The following is a 27,935-nucleotide window of genomic DNA, read 5'->3' as shown; positions in this document are numbered from 1 at the left end:
AAAAAGAATAAGGTTGGAAATGTCACCCCAGAAGACTAATAAAACAAATCTAGTAGGAATAATTATACTTTCCCAGTATTTTGGGGGATTTAGGGATATTCTATTACTATAAGTAGACCAACAACAATCTGTGCTTCCATTTGCTTCCATCTAGTGGCACATGGCGCGTCTTTAAATAACTCCAGTTATATTGTCAACTGCAAATCGACACCCACAGCAAGCTGTTGGAGCGACTTTTGACTCACTTCGCCATAGGGCTTTAGGTGGTGTCACACCCATGGCTCCCTAATAGTGAGAAAATGGAATCCATAACCTACTGTAGCAAGAAGCACCATAGGCAACACAGGATATTAAAGACTTAAAAACACAACTACTAGCTGATAAGCTCTACTCACTGCATAAGCAGTCTATTTAATGTGCGCCAAAAGGTCACATTAGGCCAAAGCTTACTTCTGTACAATGTTCAGCGTAAAAGCCTCACCAACACATTGTGATTAGAACATAATTAGGCACTGGTGAGACCAGCACACAGAACAGGTCATGTTTAATGATAAGACCCCTTTGGATTATCTTGGACAAGTTTAGCTTTCCATAAACTTTTACCTTTTCAAATTCTACCAGACTGTGAAAAGGTCAGACAGAGAGAACGGCGTCCTATTCATGCAGCGATGTCAAGTGAACCAGAACGAAAGACGGGAAAATAAAGCCTTCCTGTTCTGCATCTAACTTGACATATAACAGCCTCGGAAATATTAAAGCTAAATCTGTTGAATGTTCATGCAGGTTTGAAAAGTCCACCATTATTGATAAATCCAGACCATACTCTGTAAAGCCCTCCGGTATGCGTGTCATACCAAATGTATGGGCATAACAAGAAACTAACAAACAGATTTGGACAGCAAAAAAGACAAAGACAACAACAATTTAACCTCTTTGTTTGCTACAAGTAAATACATCATTACCATCTCACTGTCTTGTCTGCTTAGGCCCACTGCCCCTGTGTCCGTCTAGGCATCTAATCACACCAACTCAGTGCTACTCAGTAGAGGAGATTATCAGTGTCCCAGACCGACAGTGGCACCTCTGTATGACATCTCCTCCAGTCACTGCTTGCATGACAGCTGAGTCCTCATTAGAGGACAAGTCCACCTGGCTTTCAGACATAGACAGTACCTCTAATGACAACCTGAGATGGCCCTGGTCTCCCCTCAGTGACAGAGCGGTGCAGTTCAAACCCCTGGCTGAAAGTTTTTCATTGCCATGCAACCAGAGGGGTGACGGTAATGATAATGGTGTTGTGGAACGATGGATGCTAAATGACCACCGGGATATATGCAGTGGCCATCATTTGTCTCGGAACAAACCCGCTGCGGACACATCAAGCCACATCAGGAGAAAGTTAACTGTAACTCGGGTTAGGGGCAGGAGATCTCCAGTTAATATCCATATAAAAATGTTTTAAATAAGTGACCAAGAGGCTACATAAAATAAGCTGCTCAGTTTTCATTACTGACGAAACAGTTCGCATCAGTTCAGCCTGAAAAATGGCAGAAAAAATAAATAAATAAATAAACTATTCTGAAAGCTTCCAACATCTGCTGTTGATGCATTAACGGGCAGGCGGACTACTTGCAATTCCGTTTCCACTGATGAGTAATGAAGTGTGCCTAATGGTTGGAGTTCACTTCAACAAAGCACAGTGGTGTTTGCACATTTCCACTAGTGCCATTTCCATCCCTAGCCCCAACTTAACTGTACCCTATATTTATGCTATGTACCCTGACAAACAATAGGCAATTCTACTGACACATTAGTGTCATCCTAATACGATGAGGGGATGTGCAGGAAATAATGCCACATCTCACCCACAACATGAATAGGTTAGTGTGCGTAATGAGGAGGTGGAAACGCTAAGCTGCTTACAGAAATCAGCTCTTTGAGAGACAGGCAGCTTTACCCTGCAAAGCCTATTTACAGCTGTTAAGACAATTTCAGAAGCATTGCTTTTTCTTACCAAAGGAAGGACCTAAGAGCCGGCTAATGTAAGGGATAACAACAGGTCCTTGGAGAGGCCAGTTCGCTGGGCAGGCATGCTTGTCCGTGTTTGAGCTCTTATATCCAAAAACATTAAGACAAGGCAACTGGACTTGTAGAGTTTCTTAATGATGTTTCACCACTCATCCAAGTAGCTTCTTCAGTTCTAAAGGACTCATGGGGAGTTGAGGTTTAAATAGGAACATCTGTGGCTGCAGCCCATCAGAAACTCGCTCGACTGTTATGTGCAAGTGTTTTCACAGTTATCATACAGCCTACGAGGGCTTCCTGCTTTGCCTGTGTGTCAGACTTCCGTTGTGTCCGTGTTAATAACCTTCTGTTTCACACCAGACCCTCACCTCCTCTCTCCTCATTGTGTGTGCTTTGTGCGTCATCTTGGCAGGTAGTGGAGACAGGAAAACTGCAGGCTGACATCTGTCTTCCTGTGTGACAGGCAAGCACTATGTAGGGACGAGAGCAGGAGCGCTGCAGGGAGTAGGGTGGTGAGGCAAAGATACCTGCAGCTCGCTGCAGCTAACACCATGCACTTCTTTATTCATCCTCTACAATGTGATCAAAGTGGCAATAGAGTGTCATCTTTATTTTACAGGTGGGTTTGGTATAAAGAGGGGCAATACAGACAAAGACAGGGGAAGCAATACTGTGGCTAAGAAGAGGAGAGCAACAACAGACTGATATAAACACAGAATGAGAAAAAGCAAAGGCATGAACAAATAGCTAGGTACCAGAGAAAACACGAGGGGGCTATAAAGAGTGGAACTTGTGTAAAAGAGAAGGTCAGGATGACCTGATAAAATGCATAAAAAAGAGCAATGTTGTTTTGACTAGAAATTACAAGGTAATAGCTTTGTAAATTAACTTAAACCAATTTAACAGGTTATTAACATAAAGACTGCTCCGAAATCTGGCAATGTAAACAGCAGCAACATGGCTAATGGTTGTAAGTTTGTCAAATTGTTTTTATTAGTTTGCACAACATAAACCAGTCTAACAACTATACATAAGGTTCTACAATTACGGTCCAATATCTCAAACAAACATGGAGCAGCAAAGTCAATTCAGGAAATATATATTATTCTACAATTAACTAACTATTGCAGTTTGCAAGTTTGCAGTCCACAATATGAGAGAATAAGGAAGTCATTCCAGTGTAATTGGAAGCCAAAGGCTCAAGACATGAACAAGTTAAGTTTGAATATCCTCTTTTGTGTTGAAGTGTTGAGACACAGTGTTGTCTAGTATCCTAACTGGATACTAAGCAGTTACACAGCAGTTATGCATCAACAATATCCAAAGAACTGCAACTGCTTAACTTTCATTCCCATGACCCATTTGAAATCCTCATTAAACAAATCTTCTCTTATCCCTGATGCCATCACGGCCAGGCAGCTATCGTGTTAACAATGGAAACAGTAGCGATGGCAATGGTAACCTCTTACTGATGGCAATGGAATGGCTGACGGCAAGAGCGACAAGATGGCAGGAATAAAAACACAATATCCAGTATGATCCGGACCGTAAATTCTTTTGAAGTTCAAGAACTCATTGTAAGATCAGTTGCCTCAAAGAGTGTCCCGTGTCCAGAGAACCAATGAGAAGAGGCCACGACATACGCTCCAGCTGGAGTACATATGCAAACTAACATACTTCTGAGAGGGTCGTCTTATTTCTCGCTACTTCAGACAAAGACACAAGTGAAAGGACCAAGACTACTTGGCACTAACTGCTACTGTCAGCGCTTCTCACCAGAGACTCTGCCTCATTTTCTGAAAGGGGAAGATGAAAGCGGTCTTAAAAGGCGCTTGAAATGTTGAAGTACACGACGCAGCTCCAGTGGGGGCAGTGGGAATGAGAAGGGAGGGGATGCACAATGAAGAGAGGTCTGGCCATGTTCCATGTTCTAACCATGTTTGACAGTAAGATGTATCTGCCTCTCCCTAGCGGGAAGAAAATGGGCCCCATAAGCACATAATGTAGATACTGCTGTGAGTTTATTTTTTTTCCCTCACCACACTATAAAAGAGACTGAACTTTCCAATCATTTGTCATTGGTGCGACGGGATAGGTATCATACATACAGCGCTGAGTATAACAGAATTCGATGACAAAGAACCTAGGTCTTATACAACACGGTTATCCAAATCAAGGTAGGAAAAATTGAAACTGAATTGAATACAGAGAGAAGGCACACAGAGGGAAAGATAGGGAGAAAATGTCACTGCATTGCTTCTTTCAAATTCACTGCTCAATGAAGCATGGAACAACCTTAATAAAACATGCAATTTAGGGCCAGTATTATCCGCCTAATGGCTCTATCATTGGGGAATTGTTGGGACACAATGGCATAAAAGCGCTGAAGAGAACTGAAGATTTAATGTGCCACAGGAGTGTACCAATACTCAGCTCCCAGGGACACGGCTTCAAAATCTTCACAGTCCGGCTACACTTTCAAAGAAATCAACAACCACATGAATAAAGCATAAGAAAAATAAATGAAATGCAACAAAACACAAGTTTGATTGGCAGTCCTATCCTTTCACACAAAACTAAGATGCAATTTAGTTAAAATTATTAAAGGCAGCGCATGGAGCTTAATCCTGATCTGTGTCACAGAGACGACAATGCTCAGTCAATGTGATTGTAACAGAAGACAGTGTCACAGTGATCTTTACTAGTTTGGTTGCCTTTTTACAATGTGGAAAACTGTATTTCCTTCATGCACAGTGTTTCCATCTGTGTGTGGAATCTAAAATATTTCCACACATAACAGCTTCTTAGAGTGGTTACCAACTTCAGATGCTACCCATGTCTGAATATGCATTGAGATTGCAGGTGACGTTTCCTTCTGAAGACTCTTCCCTGTAGACCTTGCTTGTGCAAGGAACACTGCTCAGTGCACCATCATCATGTGTCAGCTAAACCCTCCTACAGCTCCTTTGTAGTTATATGGGGATTTTGCTTTATACTATTCCGCCTGAAGATATGCAGTCTTATCTAAATGCTTTTCTTCGTCTTCCAAATCTTCTCTTCAGTTGCTTAGTCCCTAACTACCATTTCTTAATGACATTTTGGACAGTGAAAATTACCACTTGGAGCACTTTGCCAGCCTTCCACTACTTTATAGGGATCCATTGGCTTCATTTGAGATCCTCTTCTAAGCCAGTTGCTTAGAGGAAAAGTCAATGACTATTGAATGTAACAATAAGGTTTGAAGGGTCAGATGATTTATGACCTCTGCAATTGTCATCAACTAAAACGTCCTAATGAGAAGTCCCAACAATTTAGGCTTAATAAATTAATTGAATTTGTGAGACTTTAAAAGTACTAGGGTAACCGATCTTTTGCACATGCCACAATTACTGTATTATTTTTAAAGCCAGAGACTACTACAGAGAGCGGCTGAGAATATGCAGTGTGAATATTGAGTTTGGACAAATTACTACAGACTGAACCTTTTCCTCCCACGTTTGAAATGTAGGTCCACTTTCAAATGAAAGATGGAAGCCCCATCCTAAAACAGATTTGCGTTTATGTAACTATAATGACGGTCAACCTCCCAAAATTATCTAATATAAAAAAATCGCACATTAACAACAAACAAAAACCAATGAGACTAAATGAACTGAGGAAACCGCCACATAGGCTAGTCAGGATGGGTGAAAGGGGAAGACTCGGGTGAGACGCGTTGGAAAAGGAAGTCCTCAAAGCAGCTTGTAGTGATGCCCACGGCAGGGAAGTGCATTTTTGTGACAGATGGAACAACCTAGGCAGAGTGTTAGGTTGGCAGTGAAGCATATGGTATCTTCTAGATGATCTCATAGAGTAGCACCAGGCCCAGTCGGAGGTGTAAACGCTTCTCTGCACCCTGCCAGAGAGAGTGGAACCACCAGCAAAAATGTGCTGTCTTACGCTATACCTTATGTGAGTCAGTGCTTCAACACTGAACTGTTCTAAAGTTTCAACACCACTGGGAACGTAACTTCTTCTACACAGACGTCTTTGGGTTTGTACTTAAAAAGGGGGCAAAGGGGCAAACAAAAGCTCCTCTCCTCTACACAGTCACAGTGGAATTCACTTCATCATACAGCTAACGAAGGGTTGCTGCTTTACTTCAACATATTTACCCTTCTCTCAGATACAGTATGTGAATGATCTCTACATTCAGTTGTGCGCCAACATTTAGACAATGTTAATTGACTATTATGTTTTATTTCATGAACCAAAATACAAACAGATCAGAAATAAAAATGGTAATTTGCCATCTGCTAAACTCTGGCCACCCTTCTACTTGTCCAGTCTCAGATCTCATTAACCCTTAATTGAAACCCTATATAGGAATACTTACAAGGCACGTCAAGAATTGTAATTATGAGGTGCCCACAATTCCAGGGTCCGGTTGCACCAGCTGAACGTAAAAAAAGTTGTATGCAAGCCTGACTTAGTAATGTCCTCAGTTGTGATTAAAATTTATACCGGTTGCCATCTAAAACTATGACTACGCGCAGCTAAGTTGGACGTGGTATATGCGGGTCCAAGCTGACACATTCTACCGCAGTGACAGTTGGTTACCGTCTTTATCTTAACTTATACTTGCGCCAAAAATTAGATTAAACTGACTGCCCGGCCAAAGAAACAAAAATGACTGCACTGTATTATTGCACTGTGAATCCAGAAGATTTGTGAAGTCTCTCAGTACTCTTTCACGCCTGAAGGCCCACTGATGGTGAAGTCTGTAGACTTTCCACTTTACTCAGGTGCAACAGGTATTCATCCTTCGTAGGTCTTAAACACATTTTACGTCCAGCTGTTGCAACCAGCCCCATATCTGGTAAATTGTTCACTTTAGAAGGAGGGCTGTCAAAAGTTACTTCCAGCTTACAATATCCACTGTGCAAAATGTCATTAATAAATCGTAGTTAAGTTTGCATGAAGCTGTATCTTCGGTACCAGCCAAGAACCATTATTTACCTGTGTTAAGAAAATAAATGGAAGAAGGTATGCCATCCTCTCAAACCAAAGTGAATATGGAGTGATTTACAGCCTTGGGACTTCCTGGACCTCTTATCAGTTACAAATACTACAGTCGTCCTTCTAGCATTTGGCTATCTCAAACACTGGTAATCTGTTCTACATCTAATTCATGCAATGTACCTTAAATTCACACGTAATGCTAAGATTTCGCTGTGAAGACTGTCATTAACACAAGAGCACACATGACACGATACACTTTTGTTAAGTACCAAATGGAAAGATGTTTCCTCCTGCTTTACAATGAGATCTGTCTCAGTGTGCAGATCACAGGTCATAGTCATGGAGGGGGTCTGAGCTGCCACAGAGACCAGGCAACTTAATGAGGAGATTGAAAACAGTCACTCTAAGATAAATACAGTAACAGTGTCCTTGTCCTTGAGCTTCTTTTATTCACACATCAGTGGAGGCACAATCTGGGCCTCACTGAGCGCTATACATAGAATCGCCTATAAAATGTCTTGTGTTTTTGACTCAGGAACCGACGTTTACCTCAACCAACAATCTCTGAGTGCGTTCTAGCATGCCGACTAAAGACAGCGTAGCGTGGCAAATTGAAACTGATGGAGATGAGTTTGTGGAGGAGAGCAGATCTTATAGATGCCTACCCTTTCCCTCTCCATCCTGCAATGCAAAAATCCCAAGCATAACCGAATCTGCCAGTCGCCTGCATAAGAGACACACACACACACACACACACACACACCTGCCTCATCAAAGAGTTGGCTAATGTCAAGGTAGCTTGCTATTATTCAGTAAGCCGACATATCAAACTAACTATCCCTCTAATAAGCACACACGAGATTTGACAGCCATGCATAAAAGCTGTTTACACTGAATATTCATAGCACAGTGAAATAAATTAAAATGTTTCCTTCCTCTCTTAGTTGTCATTCTGGCAGTGAGGCTGTGCTACACACAATGAGGAAAAAAGCACAGCAGAGGTGGACTGAGGTGAACAAGGAGTAAGAAAAATTAGGTAACCTTAGAAATGGACTAAAACTGAAAAATACAGAAAAATGTGAGCGCAGCACAATTTGTAAAGTCGGGAAGATGACAATGGTAAGGAAGAACATTTTCCCCGTCTCATCTGATATGAAGTGTACATATACACAAGTATATGTTGCTCCCATTCGTCACACAGTCTCAGCATGCGGTTAAGATAAGAATCCAAGGGGACGCTTTCTTCCATCATCGCTTTGTCAATGAATGATTTCTGTGGGAGGCAGGCGGTACAGCAGAGAAGAAGGGCTCTCGTAGCAAGGAAATGGAAGGAAAATGTGGTTTTGATTTAGGATTCAGACTGAAAATCCATCAAGATTTGTTCAACAGATGCATCTGTCAAGCGGGTGGCAACACACAAAGTGGACTGCATAATCATATTCTCTTTGGCTGTAGCAGGGCAGAGGTGTGTGTGTGTGTGTGTGTGTGTGTGTATTTGTGTGCATGTGCATGGCAAATCTGCTTCGAAGGCAAACACGAAATCTATATTCATTACTGAAGCTGCTCTGATATCTCGAAACTGCTAGATAGCAACAAGGCCTTCGTAAAGATCTGTACACAAAAGTTTTGGGTGCAGTAATAGAAGAAAGAGCATGATTTAACGCTTTTCAGTTTGTTTGTTTTTCAATCCTCCTTATAATGCTATTTCATAAGTAAAGATATTCAGTCTCCTTCAATCTTTTGTATGGCTGCCCTTGAGCTTTTGAGACTACACCAATTCTCCATATACCAACACAAGTGGTTGAGAACAGAGCAAAGGTTGTGTGGTACTTCAAGTTCTACAATGACAAGAAGGTGCTTGTTAAACAAACAGACTGGGGTGACTGACAAGGGGAGTGCAGCTGGGACAAATGTGAAAATCCAAATTGGCTGTAGGAGCATGAAGATCAAGAAGAATCATGGACTGAAGGAAGGGACTTTTTGAACATATGTGGAAGTTGAACTCCAAAATGGTACTGGTACTGGTACTCTGTCCAGAAGAGTGCCATCCTTGAAACAACTAAGATATTTCACATAGCTCTCAAAGCCTCAGGCCTCTGGCAGAGAGCCTGATTTTGAGGGAGATACTGCCCCTGTGTATAAACACTGAAGGTGAAGTCTGAGTTCACCCCACTAACAAAGCATCCTTGAATGTATATATTTTGAATCAGGTGTGTTGTTTGGGTACTGCAAAAATGCGAGGCTTTTCTTTGAGGTCACATTTTAGGAAATACAGCTGAAACCTGATTCACGCAGGCCATAGCAGCATCACATTACACGTATCAATTATTCATTTCAGCCCTGTGATAGACTGGCGACCTGTCCAGGGTGTACCCCGCCTCTCGCCCGATGACAGCTGGGATAGGCTCCAGCAGACCCCGCGACCCTTAACAGGAATAAACAGGTACAGAAGATGAATGAATGAATGAATGAATTAATTAATTATTCATTTCACATTGCATATTTACAGCAAAACTAATAACCGTTATATCTTTATTGCCAAGGGGACAAAAGTACTGAACATCCAAATGTCTGATGTGGTGAGAGATGGTACATATTAAAACTACAGTTCAGATAACACGCACAACAAAAAAAAAAAAAATAGTTTGGGTTTGAGAGAAGTAGATGTGGGTCAATGCTTCTGGACAGACAGCTTTAGCTAGCGCGCCACTATCTCAGCGTCCCAGTGCAGCACACGTTACAAAATCTCCGGACATTCTGACGACTCCCTGCAGGATTCACCCAGTATGGTGCCACAGAAATCAAACCCTACTTTCCATGAGCTATTAGCTGGTTGTGAATCACCCATCTGCCACAATGTAAACTCACCCCCCAAGAGTTGTCACTCAAGTTAAAGGTGATCAGTGGTCTATGACGGACATTTTTTTTTTTAAAAAGTGTTTTGATAGAAAAGTGGAAAGATTTTAAGCTATTTGTCCTCAACGGTAACAGAACAAATCAATCTGTGTCCACTTTAGGAGACTTGGACCACTCTACTGCACAGGAGAGGAGTGTGAGTAATTTCTACATAGCATCTTTGCGATTGAACTGTCAACTTAACCACTTCATGGTTAAGCTGACTCTTCATGGTTAAGTGAGTGTAGCTGAGGGGAGAATACTCTTTGGTGTGCACAACTCTGTTTGAATGCTCCTGTAGGCAAGCCTACCCTATGAATGTCATTCATCTGTGTCTGTGCTTCCATGCTTGACTAGTTCATTCTGTTGTGTGTGCAGGGAACTCGGGGCTCACAGCAGGGTATTAACACCACATAGAGATCCATCCATCACTCTTGGCCTGCTCAGATAGACCAGCAATCTACACGGATCAGGCAAAACATTACGACCACATTCCTAGGTCTCCCTTGTGCCTCCAAAATAGTTGTGACTCATCAGAGAATGGACACAGACCTTCTGAGGGTGTACTGTGGTGTCTGGCAACAGAATGTGGTTAATGGGGGCCTTTGGGTCCTATGGGTTGAGGGGAGGGGCCTCTGTGGATCATCCCACAGACACTTGATCAGTTTGGGGTCTAGTGAACCTTGTGCTGTTTTTCATGTCTTTTGAGTTGTTCCTAAACCGTTTTATTGTGTGTGTCTGTGTCAGGCTGCTGCCATCAAGGAGTGTCATTGCTATGGGGTGGGGGTACCTGGTCTGGTCTAGGTGGGTGCTACATGTCTAAGTAACATCCATAGGTCCAAAAGCTTCCCAGCAGAACATTGAACTGTCATAAGAGGGTCAATGTCATTTACTTCACCTGCCAGTGGTTTTAATGTTGTGGCTGATCAGTATATATCTACAGAGCCCTACCATGCGTTCTTAATAGAAGCAAGCCCAGAGACAGAGCTTCATCCAGTACTGGCTCCATACCCTGTCTTCCTCTCACACCCTGCGGGTCATCGCTTGGCAAGTCTCAGTCTGTATATGAGCTCAACAGATCTGAACTAAAAGAGGTTATTAACCTCCCTCTTTGTTCCACTCTCTATCGCGTTTATGTATGACCTAACACGGCTTGTGAGAAACCCATTCACAGACCCAGTTTGTATCGGAGGAAATGAAGCATCCGTAGATGCTCACTTGCATGCTTGCACTTGCATTAGTGAGCCAGCCATAATCACAAGACATAAAAAGTGCGAGACACACACACGCGCACCCACCCATGCACGCACACACACGAACACTAGGACACCAACCAATGCTCAAGTTAAAGCAGCTCTGAAGTAAGCTGTAGGGTCCAAGGGGTTGATTTACTGAACTGATCGCAAATTACTGCAAAAAAATTGCGTTGGCACGTATTTTCAATTTAACTGGGAATATGCTAACATCCATGACATAAGTTGTCAAAGCCACAGTGCTGTTAATTGAATACGCTGCTGCTAATTAGGGTCTGATGCTGAGCTATTTAACAAACTGCACAAAACGAAGGAGTTCTTAGATACAGAGCTTAAAACACTGACTCAAGAAACCAATAAATTGAAGAATTAAATTCAGAATTGTGATCATGCAATCACCCCAAGTAGACTGTGCTTGACTGCAATAAAAACATTGTACACAATAGATTTCACAGTGACACAATCATGCAACTTTGTATGAGTGGCGGTGCCACGCAAACTCATAGCTATGCCATAGCTATTTGACTTGTTAGCACGGAAAAATGCACTTTAAATTCTGAATGATGGGCAAATCAAGAGTTGATTTTGTTTGATTAGCGATCTGTTCCCTTCTAAATCCTCCGTCCTGAGTTTTCTGTCTAAACATTTCATCCTCTACCAAGCAATATAGGTGTTGTCATGAAAATACATATCCTCTTCTCCCTATTTGGTTTATCTTTGTCTGCATCATAACCAGGGCCACTGAAAGCAGCGCCCCAGGCACTTGAGCCCGAAGACAGCGCTAAGAGTGGCACCTTGCTGGCTGACAAGCAGCCTCGATACACTATCAGAAAGCTACTGTTGGAGAGGACATTGAACACAATATAAGGCCAAGTGTGTAAATATACACTCTATGTGCTGGACATGTTCGCATTTGGAGTGAAGCTACAGCAGGGAAGGCAGAGGACAGAAGAGCAAGCTATGTGTGGGTGCATAAATGTGCTAAGCCATGTTTGCCGATGCGAGTACAATGTAATTGTGGAGATTTGTACCACAAGTATAAAATGAAAGCTTCAGTCATTCCCTGCATGGCTTTGTGTACACGTGTGGGGGTAATAATCAAAATTGTAACCAAGGATTAAAAAAAAAAATGAATAAAAAGAAACAAAAAAAAAAAAAAAAAAAACATGCAAAGCGTAAGAAACTCAATACGAGAGGTTGTGAAACAAATTAGCGCGGATGAGTGCCGTGATGAAAAACAGAGAAGGCATAGCCACTAAGCTCGAAATTCACAGGCTCCCACACATAAGCAAGCAGCATAGAGACGAAGATTAAACTTGATTAAACTTGATAAAACTTCAACCCTTATTAACCACAGCCATATGCACCTCATGTGGCAGGGCCGAAAAGCCATGAAGCACAAATAGGACTGTTAAGGTTTAACTGTGTACAGCAATACAATTACATGTGCCATAAAACTTACTCATTATCAACACTAAAGTAATAAAGAATTAGCTGATGTCTCGGTACATCTGTGGTTAAAACCGCACTGCAAATGCAATGCACTGAAGTGAAAGTACTAAATCTATACAATCTCAGAATAATTATGCGGTAAAATTGAAGTGCCCACATGCTTAAGGGATAAATTATGATATTCCAAATTAGTTTGAAATAAAAGTAATGCAACTGGGTCCAAACAATACGGTTTCAAGGTTCAAAGACAACAAACGCTCCCCGCCCCTACACAAAAAAATACACTTTTTCCTTCAATGAAAGTTGTCAGTATGATTTAACATCAGGATCCCCTTTCTCAGGGTACATTCACACCTGAAGCATTTTGTCCATTTGGATCAAACTGTAATGACTTGCATCTCTTGGTTTGTTCAGTTTGGTTTGTTTGACAGGTGTGAACACAGTAATCTCACATGGGACAGCACCAGACTACTGGACTGAGCATCTTCGGGGGGGGGGGGTCGTCTCAGCTTGGTCCCATACAAACTCCGGAGCAGTTAATTTGTGGAGGGAACATGATAAAACCACGACACGTACACCACAAGTGTGAGCTAAGTGGCTCCCACAGCCATAAACGCCTTTGTTCTGTCTTACGTGCAAACTGAAAGCAGCATAGTATTTTCAAGAAGCGTTTTGCTGGAATAGTTTTGCCTCGTACATTGACCAGATAATTATCATGGTTAAGAGTAAATGTCAGCTCTGCCGTTCCACACTAATTTGCATATAAATGTTTCTCTCACAGATATATGCACGATATTTACTTTATGCGAGTTCAAAACACAGAACCGTGTTCCAATATTTTGCTTCCACAGCAGATAATATCTAGATATTTGTAGTGAAGCATTTTAGTTTGATTTTTCTCCTAAATAAACCAAACCAATTGGAAAACAGGTGTAAAAACTTAAACTCATCCTCATTTGAATGATTCTGTATCAATGGATGAAATCCGTGGAATCGTTTTTTACAATATATGCCATTTCCTGCATCCTCTCATCAGAAATATCACTGCGCCTCATGAGACTGGTTTCCCATAGATATCAGATATGTTAAGATCAGTATTGAACAACTGACCCTTTGTTGGCCTTATGATTTGTAAAGTCCAACTTCCTATGTTGGGGTTACTGAGGTTACTACATTCTAATAAAAAGAAAAACACAGAAAACCTGTGGACTTAGCACTAAAACTTGAGACTGTGATTCTGTAAAAACATACAGTCAACAAGTGTGGGCACAGCAGAGGAAGCACACATAAAAACTGAATATTAGTGACTGCCAACATTAACACTGCTGCTATCATTAGCTCGTCTCTGTGTTGCTTCTAGACTCTTTTATTATACTTTTTTTTTTTTTTTTCTTAATGGGAACTTTGTGTATGTGCCTTCTACTCACTCAGTCTCTTTGCAGCCTCCAGGGCCTCAGAAGCCGTGTCAGCCACGTAGAAGCGCTGGACAGCGACGCCACCCTCCTGCATCAGCTTCTTGCTCTGGTACTCTTGTAGATTCAGGCATCTTCTGGGACTCAACCAGGTGCACTGGAGGGAGAAGTGAGGCAGGAGGACAAAGAGTGTGACTTGTAAGTGAGAGACAGTTAAAACCATTAGGTAACCATTTTGAAGGTTTCAATTGTGGCTAGTGATAACAATTTTTTTCCCTTCAGCTCAACATCTCACCAAGAATGTGCACTCTCTGCTGATGTATTTTACATTATACAACACCAAAACATGTCTAGCACCTGCCTTGGAGCGTACGGACTACATTATCTGCACCTCTTCTCCCTCATCCTCCCATCTTCCTCTCTTTTCCCCCCATAATGAGGCAGGCAGCCGCGGCCTAAGCTGCAGGACAGCTCAGGAGCCGTTTGCTCCGTTAGCAGACACCAGCCCTGTCAGCTCCAGCTGTTGTTGCTATTAAAAAGAAATTGGCTTTTTAATGTGACGGAGAGGCTGTGTTAGAGTTACAATCCCTCTGCACCAGCACACACTGCTGGCATAGGTGTGTTTGTATAAGCGCATGGGCATGTTTGTGTGCGTGCAAATGTGTTCAAAGGAGAAGTCTTCAGGGAGTCATTAAGAAAAGAAAGGCTATTAAAGTAAAGGGAAAACAAGGATTCTGAGGATTCTGAGGTAAATTATGGTTCAGCATGTAAATGATGTTTCAGTGTGCGTATTTTCTCACCCAGTGAAGATTAAACTAACATGATAACAACATCAGGATTGCAACATAATATGCTATACTAACCATGTCAAGTTAAACTGACCTAAGCTGCCATACACCTTTAAATCTGTCAGGGCTACACAAGACATAATTTATTCAAGGGCACCTGCTTTGAAATAATGGGCCCATATATACACAGATCAGGCAAACATTATGACTAATATTGTGTAGGTCTCCCTCCAAAAGTTGTGACTCATCAGAGAATGGACATGGGCCTTCTGAGGTTGTCCTGTGGTGTCTGGCAACAGAATGTTGTTAGTGGGGGCCTTTGGGTCCTATGAGTTGAGGGGAGGGACCTCTGTGGATCATCCCACAGATACTTGATCAGTTTGGGATCCAGTGGATTTGGAGGCCAGGTCAACGCCTTGTGCTGTTCTTCATGTTTTCTGAGTTGTTCCTAAACCGTTTTTGTGTGTGTGTGTGTCTGTGTCAGGCTGCATCCGGCTCCCCCCAGGCTCCCCCCAGGCTCCCCCCAGGCCCGCGTGCTATGACCCCTGCTCTTCATCCTATACACCGATGACTGCAGATCCACACAGCCCAACTGCCACCTGGTCAAGCACGCTGACGACACAGTTCTCCTGCCTCTGCTGTCGGGCCCCTCGTATCACCACGAACCAGCTCTTCAGGAGTTCACAGAGTGGTACGACAGCTCACACCTGGAACTGAACGTCAGTAAAACCAAGGAGATGGTGGTGACTTTTTCCAAAGAAGTAGAGGGACCTGACTACAGCAGCCACCACCATCATACATAGGAAGCAAGTGGAGCTGGTCGAGGAGTTCAGGTATCTGGGCACCATCTTTGACAACCTGCTGAAATCCTCCTCCAACACTGAAGAGACTCTTCGAATGTGCCAGTAACGTCTTTACCTCCTGAGGAAACTCAGCTCCTTTGGAGTCAGCAAAGACATTCTACAGACTTTTTATTTCGGTTTTATTAAGAGAATCATCACCTTCTCAATAACCTGCTGGTTCCACTCCATCAGCCTCCACAACAGAAACCGATTGCAGAGCACTGTTTCGGTCTGCTCTAAGATCATTGGCCTGCCCGTAAGAACTCTCACTCACATTCACGACCAACAGACACTGACCCTAGCAGGAAAATTCTCCAAAGACCCTTCACACGTCCTCCACTCAGCATTTCAGTGGCTCCCCTCTGGACCATGGCTCCGCTGCCCCGCCTGCAGAATTTAGAGGAGAAAGACCACCTTCGTCCCCAAAGCCATCCTCCTCCTCAACTCCTCACCACACTCGCGCTCTCTCTCTCTCTCTCTCTCTCTCTCTCTCTGACTCTTCTCCAGCTCACACACAACCATAGCACAGTCACACCGCCCCTTGCCCCCCACCCCCATACTCATATACCAGAGACTCTTGGTTGTTTTTATTTATTACCGATTCTACCTCAGCTATAACTTGTAAATATATAGTCCCTGTAACTACTGTTTACTGTTTACATTTGCACTTTAGTCACTTTACTCATACAGTCCGTTTACATTCTCCATGGACATTTTGGAAAGTTATAACATTTATGCCATGGTAACTTGTATATACGCTGTATTTTGTTCTATTTCTGTTTTTTTGCTCCTTAAAATGTCAGTACTTGCACGTCAAGCTGTTCACTTGTGCCTTAAATTGCCCCCCGGGGACAATTTTCTTTTCTTTTTTTCTTTTTTTTTTAGTTTTGTGAATATGAATCTGAATGAATCCTGTTGGGGATGGCTGCTGCCATCAAGTATTGTCATTAGTATGGGGTGGGGGTGTCTGGTCTGGGTGGGTGGGTGCTACATGTCTAAGTAAAATCCACATGAATGCCAGGTCCAAAGCTCCAAATATGATGTAAAGATGTTCTTGTATAGTTTGTTGCAGATACTACCATTATAGGGTACTACAGGAATATAGTTTGTAGTAGTTTTAATGTAGTGGTTGTTTGGTCCATATACAGTAGCTGAAGTGAAATCTACTGTAATTCTATCCAAGAACATACTTATGGTTATAACAGAGTAATCATGGTTTTTGTTGTTTTCTTTTAAACATTAAAATATTGCGCACCAATTGTGGTGTTTCCATCCAACAAATTGCACAGACAAAAGACCAAAGAGTGCCAAAGCTGCTAATCTATGTTAAAATATTCAGACACTGGCAGAATATGCTGAACTTATTTGCATGTGTGAATAAGAACCCAATAAACATATTATATGCATATGTACAAACGTATCATATAAACCGCAATGAATACATAATGAAGAATGAATTCCAGAGAACAAATACATATTTGAAGTCTTGACACAGTAGAAACTAAGTGTCATAAGCAAAGCTGTTGTGCAAGACTGTGAATGCACATTCAGTATATTTCTGGTTTTAGGCTCCAGCTTGATTCAGTGGTGCATGGGGCATGATAAGACCACTCTGTGTCATTTTATGGCATTAGCAACTACATCATTCACAAAGGGGATAGGAAAGGAACACAGGGCAGGGGCATTGGAACGGAGTATGTTGTGCTGGAGTGAGTGAAACGCAACCCCAACTAACCTTTAATGGTTATTAGTGATTAAAAAGTAATGAGCTTGACATGATCACTTAATTGGCAAGCGCCAAGCCAAAGCCTTTATTTCATCTAAAACCAAGTACAATCAAACGCATGGCCAGTAATCCACCACGCATGCCAGAACCAACCCTCTTTGTGCCCCAGCACACTGTATTAGCATGCTTTCTCCATTCCAACTCTCGTGAGAGCCTGTTGGGAGGGTTCATTAAAGTCAAAATGGGTTGTTTTTCTAGAAAAACACTGCACACTGATATATACTGGCCCCTTCTTTTGCATAACTGAATACAAAAACGAGGGGCATCTGCAGGTCACCTCTGCAATACGTTACTATTTGCGTGTTTGACTTATTGCAGCTTCTATGTGTATATGTGGACCTATGCAAGTCAATCTCGCAAAGCACGCTATAACAGTGAATACTGATGATGTGACTCTTTTGCAGCAGTGACAAGGGGTTCAAAGGTAGGGCAAGATATCGACTGCAGAATTGCAAAAGACCTGTACAGGTATACAACCTATAAAAGACACAATTTTGAAGAATGGAAAATGAACATAGACAATATGGATCTGTCTGTCTGCTGACCAAAACGTGTCTGCTGTGTATGGCTTTAAGGATTCACTCTTTTTCTGCCTGTCAGTCAATTCTACATGTCCACTTTAGCGGAACATATTCATAAAGCCTTAACAAGCCTAGTTGCCAAACAAGTTTTCTCTGTTTTGTGGACTCATTTGACTGCTGTCAGGTACCTGCAGGGCCTTCTCTCTTAAAACATGCACTTCCCCTGCCATCCAACTCTTTGCCTAAGGAGGATCAGCTCTGCTGCCTGGATGCATGTCTCCATCTGTCAGTCTCTTGGTCTATGTTATGCTTAAAATAAAAAGGCAAATGAGAGCCGGTCAAGGGACCTGGTTAAACATATTTTCAACAGAAAGTCCCATCACAAAGATCACCAAGACACATATAACCACTGTGGCTGGGGATTGTTACCGATTGCCTTCATTGACCTGATTGCGATTCACAATGTTTTGAGTCGATTCAATTCAATATCGATTCAGTTTAAGATCCTTGTGTTTTCAAATGCTTTTCCTTATTTAAGGAGATCTTCACAAAACTAATGTTATCGTTTTCTGAGAATTGTTGTATTCTCAAAATATCTTACCACTAGTTGGCACATCTTGTTTATGGCTTTGCTTTTTTCTAGCTCTTCTCTGTCATCATACACTAAATCCTAAATGCTGCCACACATCAGCTTTCAGGCCTGACAGTGCTCTCAGAGTTGTAGCTTCTGTCATGTTTTGGATCTCCCTCACATGTGGATTAGTGTCGTTGCGGGGTCTTGCAAGACAAGTCATGCAAAACCAGTCTTGCGAGACCACAGCTAGACTTCCAACAAGAGGATGCAAGACATGGCTTTCTTTTTTTTCCTTTTTATTAAATCGATGCAAGGATTTTATGAATCAATATTGGACCTCTCAAATAACAATTTGAATCCGATTTTTCATTTTATCTAAACCCAGTTCTTTTAACAAATCAGGTTCAATTTTGATCCAAGTGAACTGGTCTGGTCAAGCTTGCAAATATTATGTTAGCAAAGCCAGAGCACTCTACGCTCATTGTGATACACTGATGATGGCTAACTGAGCAATGCCACTCTGTAGAGGGAATCCCAACTCCACTGGTGCAAGTAAGTATGGAGCGTAAGCCTCTGCAGACTCCAAGACCACTAATTTTTGTAGGGCAAGAATAACAATGATTTTCAAGACAAATTAAAATGCCATTTTATCAATTATTGTTATTTGTTTGAAAAAAAATAGCACCTTCAAATGTTGATGAAGATTTGCCTTCAAATAATTGTAATGTGTATTCCAATATGCTATAATCATATAATGTTGCGTGACAAAGAAAAGTCCTTGGATCTGAGAAGCTACAAGGTGCAGATATTATTAAAATTATCACTCACTTATCCAAACAGTTGGTAACCAATTCATTTTCTATCATCTATTTGATCGAGCGACTACGAGGTGGAGCTCTAAATCATACATCCAACAGTTATTTTGACCTGTGATCTCAACACAAACTTGAAATGAAATTCTCAAAGTGAAATTAGATTTGGGAAATTACGAAATATGCACCACGGGGGGAACTTCTAACAGTACAGGAGTATTGCTAGTAAGGGTGGATTTTCCCATCACATGGTCAACAGGAACATTGCTTCAGTACACAGGGTCAAAAGGTGAGAACTTAAACTGGTGGATGACAAAAACAATCATAGGCAAAAAAAAATAAAAACAACAAGAAAAATTTTAATTTGTTAAAACTAGGACAAAAGAAGAGTCTTCCCAAACTAGCAAAACTAGAAACTTAAACCAATACATATCAACTGGTATAGTTCTCCAGTCACGCAAAGAAAGGGGGACTGGGATGAAAAAGCTATACAGGCTTTCCAAAATAGTAACTGCTGCTTACTGAAGAAGTCAGGAGGGGCTGGAGGTGGCCCTCCAGGCGCTGACAGTTACCTTGGGCAATATGACAGAGAATGGAAAGGAACCTAGGGCACTTTTTACGTTGTACCAGACCCACAGACAGCCTGTATTAGAGATGGCCTCTTACTAACTCTAATAATACTAAAACCTTGATATGTAGCCTGCATGGAACTCATCCAGAACTTTAACTTTACAACAGTAAGCGGATGTTGATACTTTAACATTACCCATAAGTGCACATTTGAATTATTAATTTAACTTTATTCAAATAGAACTCTTCTAAACAGTTACGCAGCGCTTTAGACCAAAAACAAAAAGGCAAATTAAAGAGATGATGTAAGGATACAGATAACAAGCACCTGGTCCATTATACATATACACTCAGGCCCTCTGATGACGAGTGCAGCCAGTGTAGCCTAGTTTAAGTTTTCTTCTGCTATAAACACACACTTTCATTTGTTTCTTGGTTTCATTGCCAATCTATCATCTCTAACAAGTTTAGTACAACCCAGTTTCTGAAAAAGGTTTGGATGCTGTGTAAAATGTAAATAAATAACCACAGAACAGAACTACATCTCACAACTAATTAGGTTAACTGTTAAAGTCTCCTTACCTTATCTTTACTTTGGAAAGGCTCTCCGAGGCATTATTCTCAGAAAGTCTTTTCAAAGTAATGTAGGTGAGAGTTCACCTCTTTTCAAAAGGCTGCATTGGCAAAGAGTTCAAAGTTCATTTGAGAATAACATTTTCCAATGCAGCACAGAGGATTTGGGGATTTCTTTACATATGGTACACATATTGATTAAAGATTCAGATGATCCAGAGAAACCTCTTCACAAAGGAGACAGGCTGGAAAATTATTTTGAATAGCCACAATCTTCAGGTTCCACAATGCAAGCGGAAAACTGTCCTGTGGTCAAATAAATCCAAACTTGGAACTAGTTTTGGAAATCATGGCTGTCAGGGCTTAAGGGGAGACAGACCTTCCGGTTTGTTCTCCATGCACCCATCATGGCAAGTGTAACAACTCTTGCTTATGTCAGGAAAACCAAAATACAGAGTAAGCACTAGCAAATGACTGACTAATATATAAAATACAAAGACCAGTGCTGTTCAGAATACATGATCCATCCCACCCTTCATCAGTATAGTATTCTTAACATCTATATTTACATTTTGTGACTAGCTAACTATCTAGAACAAACCATGTGTAACCACACAACATGTGAAGATACTTTGGGTGCAAAAGAATTACTAGTGAGTAACAAATTGCCTTTTTTTCTTGATTGTTTTAATGCTGCAATGATGACTCCATAAACACTGTTTTTAGTTAGCGCATTTGAGGCGTGTAATTGTTCTTTTTTGTTTGTCTCTGTACTATTTACAATGCATAAAATAGCACACCGACTTTCCTTTGATCAAGCAGGTTACGTTATGAGATGGAAAAACACATATGGATGAAAATTCTAAAGCAAGAGTGATATTCATATCACTCTTGTGGGGGTGCAACACAATTATTTTTTCAGTCTATTAGTCTATCAGTTATTGTTTTCAAGAAATAAATAAAAACAATAGCTTTTTCAATAAATCTACTGAGTATTTTCTTAGTCAATTAATCCTTCAGTTAATCACTAAATAAACAGAAATTCATCTATTTCCCCCATTCACTGTCCTTTACATGACAATGACATATTTTAACATGAATTCTTATCATTCTCATTTTAAACTTGGTCTTCATCCAGCCATCATCTGTTATTGCTTACCTACAACCAAACTGCCATGTCTTTGGAATGGGAGAGGAAGGCACGGGGTGAACAAGCAAACTCCGCACAGAGAGGCCCCTGCCAGCCATCAAGTTCAAACCCAGAGCCTTCATGCTGTGAGGCTACCCATTTCCCTACTGTGCCACCCACAGCTGTATTATTTATCTGCTAAAGGTTGCTTACACTCACATAGCGCAAAAGAAAATCTATGTCGTTTAATTTTAAAGGTCTGTATTTACAAAAACAAACTGCTTAAAACTTGCAAATGCACTGCAAAGCAGTGTTGCCATGCTAATGATTAGCATCGGCTCTAGGGAGTCTTTGTTGAGTTCAGAAAAGGATGCAATGACAACTCCCAGGCTTTGAATGCCGACCAAAAATAAGATAAATACTGCAAATGCTGATGCAGTTGTCTTGTTTTGTTTTTTTTGTGCGTGTGTTAGAAAGCTGGCATATGTTTTCTGTTAAGGTCCTCGAGCTTAGCAACTGTGCTATGGGGTGGGTGGTTTCATTTTTAGTTACTGGGTCCCAGTTTAAAGATTTCTCACACTTTTGATGATCGGGTTTGGGCTTTTCAGGTATTTTCAGCATTCCAGGCAGCAGGACTCATCACGATCGGGGGTGGACCTAGACTATAGAATATAATAGCAGAAGTATGTTCAAGTGTAATTTTTCCAAGCAAATTGACACAATCAGTGTCAATCAGTGTCATTGTTGACACCGACTACTTCTTAGAAATTTGCCCTGGAAAACTCAAGCAATGCTCAACACCACTAGAAGCAAAAATGAAGCTTTATCAACAAACGCATTCGGTCCTGTGTGTCCTCATTAACAGTACATCTTAACTCAAATAAAAACATGCCACACATTGCTTCAAGAATCAAAATAAATCTTTCTTAAAAGGGGCATTTTGGCAGGTTAGTGGTTAAGGCACCACCATACAAGGATCAGACAGCAACATTCTGACTGGGGAACCTTTAAAGGGGACCCATTATGCTCATTTAAAGCTGTTTTTCTTTCGGAATTCCACAAGAGAAGATTTGTGTTTCACTGTTATTTATCTCAGTTCATCCACTGACTGAAACAATCAGTTTAAACCCCTGTGTTCCTGTTTACTTAAGGACCCCCTTGACTAAAAGCCTACTGTGTTTGGATTGGCAGGGTTTGTGGTAGACTTTGTTTTCAGTCGGCAGTCAACAGTTAAAATAGAAACTAGATACCAAAGCAAACTGTATATATACCACATAAAGTCATGTCTTCTCTTCCCCCAATTGGAAATGGCGACTTCTCAAATTCAGCCTTAGATGTTTAGGCGTACATCTAAAGAATATGAGAGTGTACAACCAAGACCAAGACTGACTGCTGATGTGTGAGGTATAACTGGTCATTTAATGATGTATGTGGAATGTCTATATTAGTACTCAAGTAGACTGTGCGATTGTGTACATTTATCCAGAACACTGTAGCTTGACTTTGTAGGCGTGCTGTGCCTGGGGCAGAACACAGTTTGAAGAAAACCATGTCAACATCATGTCAGCTCAGTTTTTGAGCTCCATACATTATTTCTACATACATTTACCTGATTATTTGAAACCTAGCTCTAGTATAATATTCATCCAACATTGTAACCAATCCAACAGTTTACTGTGATGTGCTGTCAGACTGGTAAAGGCGAGTCTTCACATTATAAGATAAAACCACCAAATTGTTGAGAAATAGGAATAAAGAAAATCATTAAAATGGGAAACTTCTAGTATTATGAAATTCTTCTTCCCAGCAGCTGTATATTGTGTAATTCTGTACTAACAAAACTTTACAGATAAATATGCAAACTAAAGAACAGATGCAGCATATCATATACCAAGATCATTCTTCCAACAGAAAACGCTAATATGAAAACTCAAGCGATGCAGGCACCAGTGTCCCAACACCAGCACCAAACTGAGGCTAGAAATAAAAAGGAGACAACCTGTGGCTTTATCAGCAAACACATTTGGTGATATATGTTCTTATAAAAATAGATCTTAACCCACAAAACCATGCAACACCAGGTTTCTGTCATCAAAATAAATTTCCCTTAAGATATCCTTAAAGGGGAACAACTCCATTCAAAAATAAAGGTTCATTTTGGTGCATTAATGGTTAAGGCACATAGCAAAGTAAAAAGGTTTGCCTTTACCAGCCTTACAATATATCACAGTGATTTTCACATCACAGAAATGTTAAAAAAAAAAAAAAAAAAAAAAGAAGGAAGGGCTTTGGGAAATGATACAGTCATGGTCAGTCACTTCTCCTATGATGCTGTCTGATAGGAAAGTTATGATACAACCGTGGTCTTGACAGGAGAGCAATAATCTGAGTGCTATACGTCTGCCCCGGAAGAAACCAGCCAGGGGTGGATGGCAGTATGGCAGCAATGCAGGCAGGAAAGCAGGCAGCTGGCCTGCAGTCCCTTGAGACACTCTCTCTACAGTAATTATCATCAGCAGCACTCGAGAGACAACCCTACCCAGTCCGTCTACCTAAGTACTGCTCTACTTATTCCTAATGCACACACAAAGAATACCAGAATAGACATGCACGGGATGTGCTGAGCACACTGGTGAAGAGACACTGGCATAAACAGAGTTGTATGCCATGGGCCCAAGATGGGATAAAGAATTCACTGCAAACTCTACTACACACAAAAGCACTCAAGGTCCTTCTCATAAATGCATCCAAGTGAAACTGAAAGAAGAGGCAGCAGGAGAGATGGAGTGGTGACAATGATGAACAATAATACACTCTATTAACATACGGAAGGAAGGTTGAGGGAGTCAGACAAACATTTAAGGAACACATCTTGATATTGCGAATCAAAACCAGGTTCCAAAGTAAGTAAGGACACACAGGAGGTAGGCAGACACCATAACTAACCATGAAGTCTCCACTAATAGTCTGTCGTGATCTCTCTTACACTTCTGCAGATGCATTTTGCTATTGATGCAAAAGTGCCAAAAAGACCTTTACTACAAAATTCAAATCAGGTAGAGGTGACGCTGAAGTCACATTGTCAAAGCACTTATTCAGAGAAAGAACTGTGCTTTTAGCAGGCTAGCAGCAAGAGTCTTGACATTCTGCCAGTGATCACAAAATGTCATGGCAATACTCTGTAGCAGAGGTGGAGACTAACTTCTTTTTTTTCAAGCCAAAAATATAATGTACTACTTTCTGTTAGATCTTAAAAGTGCATTTGGTGAAGGGTTTGATGATGATTTCTACGTTTGGAAAAACTCAGACAGTGAAGTGCAGACCTGTGTGAGTTTCAACAGAAGTTCATCAAAATTGTTGGTGTCTAAGGTTGATACATAAAGCATGGTATAGCTGGTTATACATATATATATATATCATATATGATGCCACAAACTAAATAAAAATCACTTAATCAAAGACATGTGCTCCTATTAGCTTAAAACATAGTCTTCACGGAACAGAATTATGTAAGAAAAATAGCTAAAATAGACTGTTCAGGTAAAAATAATCATGCATTGCTTTCTGGAATTAGTTAAATCTAGTTACACAGGAAAAAAAGTTCATAGTCATCCATAAGATATACAAAATTATCTTCTGTTCATGCACAGATGACTATTAGAGGCGTAACTGTGTTTCTGTATGATTGTAACAATTTTAAACAAATGTTGAATACTGTGCATTACTTAATATATCTTCTGAATACCTTTATGAAGTCCAGATTTAGTGCAGGACTGTCACATTACAATGCATTTATTTTCACTAGCGTACCTAATGAACTGGCAACTGAGTGTCCCATCTAATCGTTAAGACTCATGCAAAGATTACTGATGAAGTTGCTGACATGCAGCTAAATCGTGTTCCTACACTAAACTGACCTGTGAAAGTTTACAAAAATAAAGAGGAGGATATAAGAAAAGTCTGAACCTTGAAATGTGCTGAATAAACTTCGATGCTATAAAGCTGCTCTCTTCATGGAGCAGTGAGAGCGGTTGTTCCCTGACACAAAGACGCAGATGGGACAGACAGTGCTATGGCAGCAGATGCATCAGATTGCCAAGTCCTTGTCGCAGCTGTGCTGATCCACGGGTGGAACTGAAGGACAAAATCTTAGTATATGCAGTGCTATTCCCAAATAACTTCTTTGGCTTGACCATATGGTGTTCGGCACGGCATCATGCAACATCAGGAATTCTCTTCATCCTAAGAGGCACAAGACTGTGCAGTCTCATGTTTAGTTGAGAGCAGGATGCACAATGTCAAACCACACTTGTGAGAAGTGTCATCACAGTGAGGGGATGTCTGATCGTGGCACTTTGCAAAGTCATTTCAAGACATGCCACTACTTTGTCGTTTGCCCTTCTGTTAAACCTAAGCAGTCAATATCCTAGGGCTAATTTAAACCAGTTGTCTTTATCACTATGAGAGATTGGAACAATGTCAAAAAGTCACCGTCTGACAGAGTAGTTGTGGCTCCCTTGGAAATTTATTAGAGCCATAAGCCTTAATTTACAGGGGAAGGTTACAAAGCAGGCAATCACCAGTGATCAGGCCCCATAAACAGCAGCCAGTCAATGCTGCGCTGCTCGTCAATCTGTCCCTCAAAAATTCAAAGAGGTGACAGCGCAGGTCAAAAAACGCATTTGTAACTTGGAAGTGGAGCTAGACAGGATCCAGCTAATAGTGAATATGTGATTCTGCCCCGGCAGTTGGTAACACAAAGAGAACATTATCTGTCAGCCCAGGCTATTTATCTAACAAGGGACTCCAGCACTGTGGCTTTAACGGCCCAGACCTTGCATCTTTTAGTAATGTCATAAAAGTCGTACATGGCAGTAGTAAATGATTATGAATACATCCAATCATCACACATAAAATGTCACATAAGGTAATATAATCATCATGTAATTAACAATGACTCATTTGGATATCAATGAAATTCTTACTTTGGCAATACAACAGGGTTAGAACGGAGAACTCAGTAACATTATTGTACAATTGAAATGATGAGTATTAATCCACTGACACATAACTAATTGGCTGTTTTTAATAGGTAAGTCAATAGAGCAAACTTCTTAAGAAAATGTGAGAAGGAATACCCAAATTCTCAATGGTGAATGTCCTTTGATGTCCGAGTGAGCGCAACATTTTGTCGGTTTTGACTTGACAAAAAAACAGAAACATTATACTCAGAAATCATCTAACATGTATGCAAACCAGTAAAAAAAAACAAAAAAAAAAACAATAAAAATATCAAACTTTGTGACAGTTGCATAGAATGTCTGTATTTTTCTATACATGGACAAGTAAAACTCAAACTTAGTATTTGGTGGAAATTGTTGCCTCTCTGTGAGCACTATGACAACCTAAGGTACTCAGTGCTCTGCTAGTGAAGCAGCAGACATGTTGAAAAGAGCGCTATGATAGATGATGCGGAAGCCGCGCGCAAAGTGGTATCTGCTGCATGAGCCAATCAATACCTTATAGGACACCTTAACAAGAGCCTCCATCCCTCACCACCTTTCAGATGTCAATAAAAAGTAACAAATTACCTTATGGGTATTTTTTTCTAACAGTTTATACATTATGACTATAGATAAAGCTTTTATGTGCATCATGAAGAGCTGCATTAAGGCAGTAAACTGCATCACCGAGAGTGTACCACCATTAAGAGGTCTTGATGGCTGGACACAGTGTGGCTCCTTTCAGAGAAAATGTCAATAGGTCAATTCCAGATTGATTCCTAGGAGAGTCTAGGCAAAACTAAAGAAAGGCTATGGGTATTTCAACGCTTGTGAGGATAAGCCATAATTTTAAGCAGGCATATTCATGAGGACACTGCAAATCTGTATTGATGCGGCCCACCTGACACTCCTTTAAGAACTGAAAAGAAGTTTACTGGAGCCCAATCAGGAGTGTTTCAAAAGGGCTTCAAGATTGTTTCAAGACTATGGATGTCATCCAAGTGATTTCCTTCAAAGGACTGCAGAGTACTACCAGACTGTCAAAATTTGGGATGACTTGCCTTATTGATTGTTTCCTCAACTGCCAGAAAAAGTAGACGTTTTAGGAAACTGAAAACATCATGAAGGTGCCCCCCCCCCCCCCAGTAGAAGCCTTATTGAGTGAGCATAACAGTGGCAATTTTCATAAACACTAGTACACTGGTGTGGTAAGACTCAATTCTTATCAGAATAGGAGTCTGGTAACATGCCATTTGGATTTCATTATGGAGCATAAACCGATAGAGAGGCGAGGAAAAT

General features: G+C 41.0%; 1 protein-coding gene across 1 annotated transcript in view; it reads right to left on the bottom strand.

The window, feature by feature from the left end:
• Positions 1 to 27,935, bottom strand: part of suclg2 (succinate-CoA ligase GDP-forming subunit beta) — a 100,753-nt gene that overhangs the window by 63,773 nt on the left and 9,045 nt on the right. The window contains exon 2 of the mRNA XM_084542158.1: positions 14,054 to 14,195. Within this exon, the coding sequence (XP_084398284.1) occupies positions 14,054 to 14,195 (142 nt within the window). The remainder of the gene's footprint in view (positions 1 to 14,053; positions 14,196 to 27,935) is intronic.

The sequence above is a fragment of the Chelon labrosus genome, assembly GCF_963514085.1.
Source record: "Chelon labrosus genome assembly, chromosome: 4".
Taxonomy (NCBI): domain Eukaryota; kingdom Metazoa; phylum Chordata; class Actinopteri; order Mugiliformes; family Mugilidae; genus Chelon; species Chelon labrosus.
The sequence above is the reverse complement of the archived record's forward strand: the minus strand, read 5'-3'. Positions and strand labels throughout refer to the sequence as shown.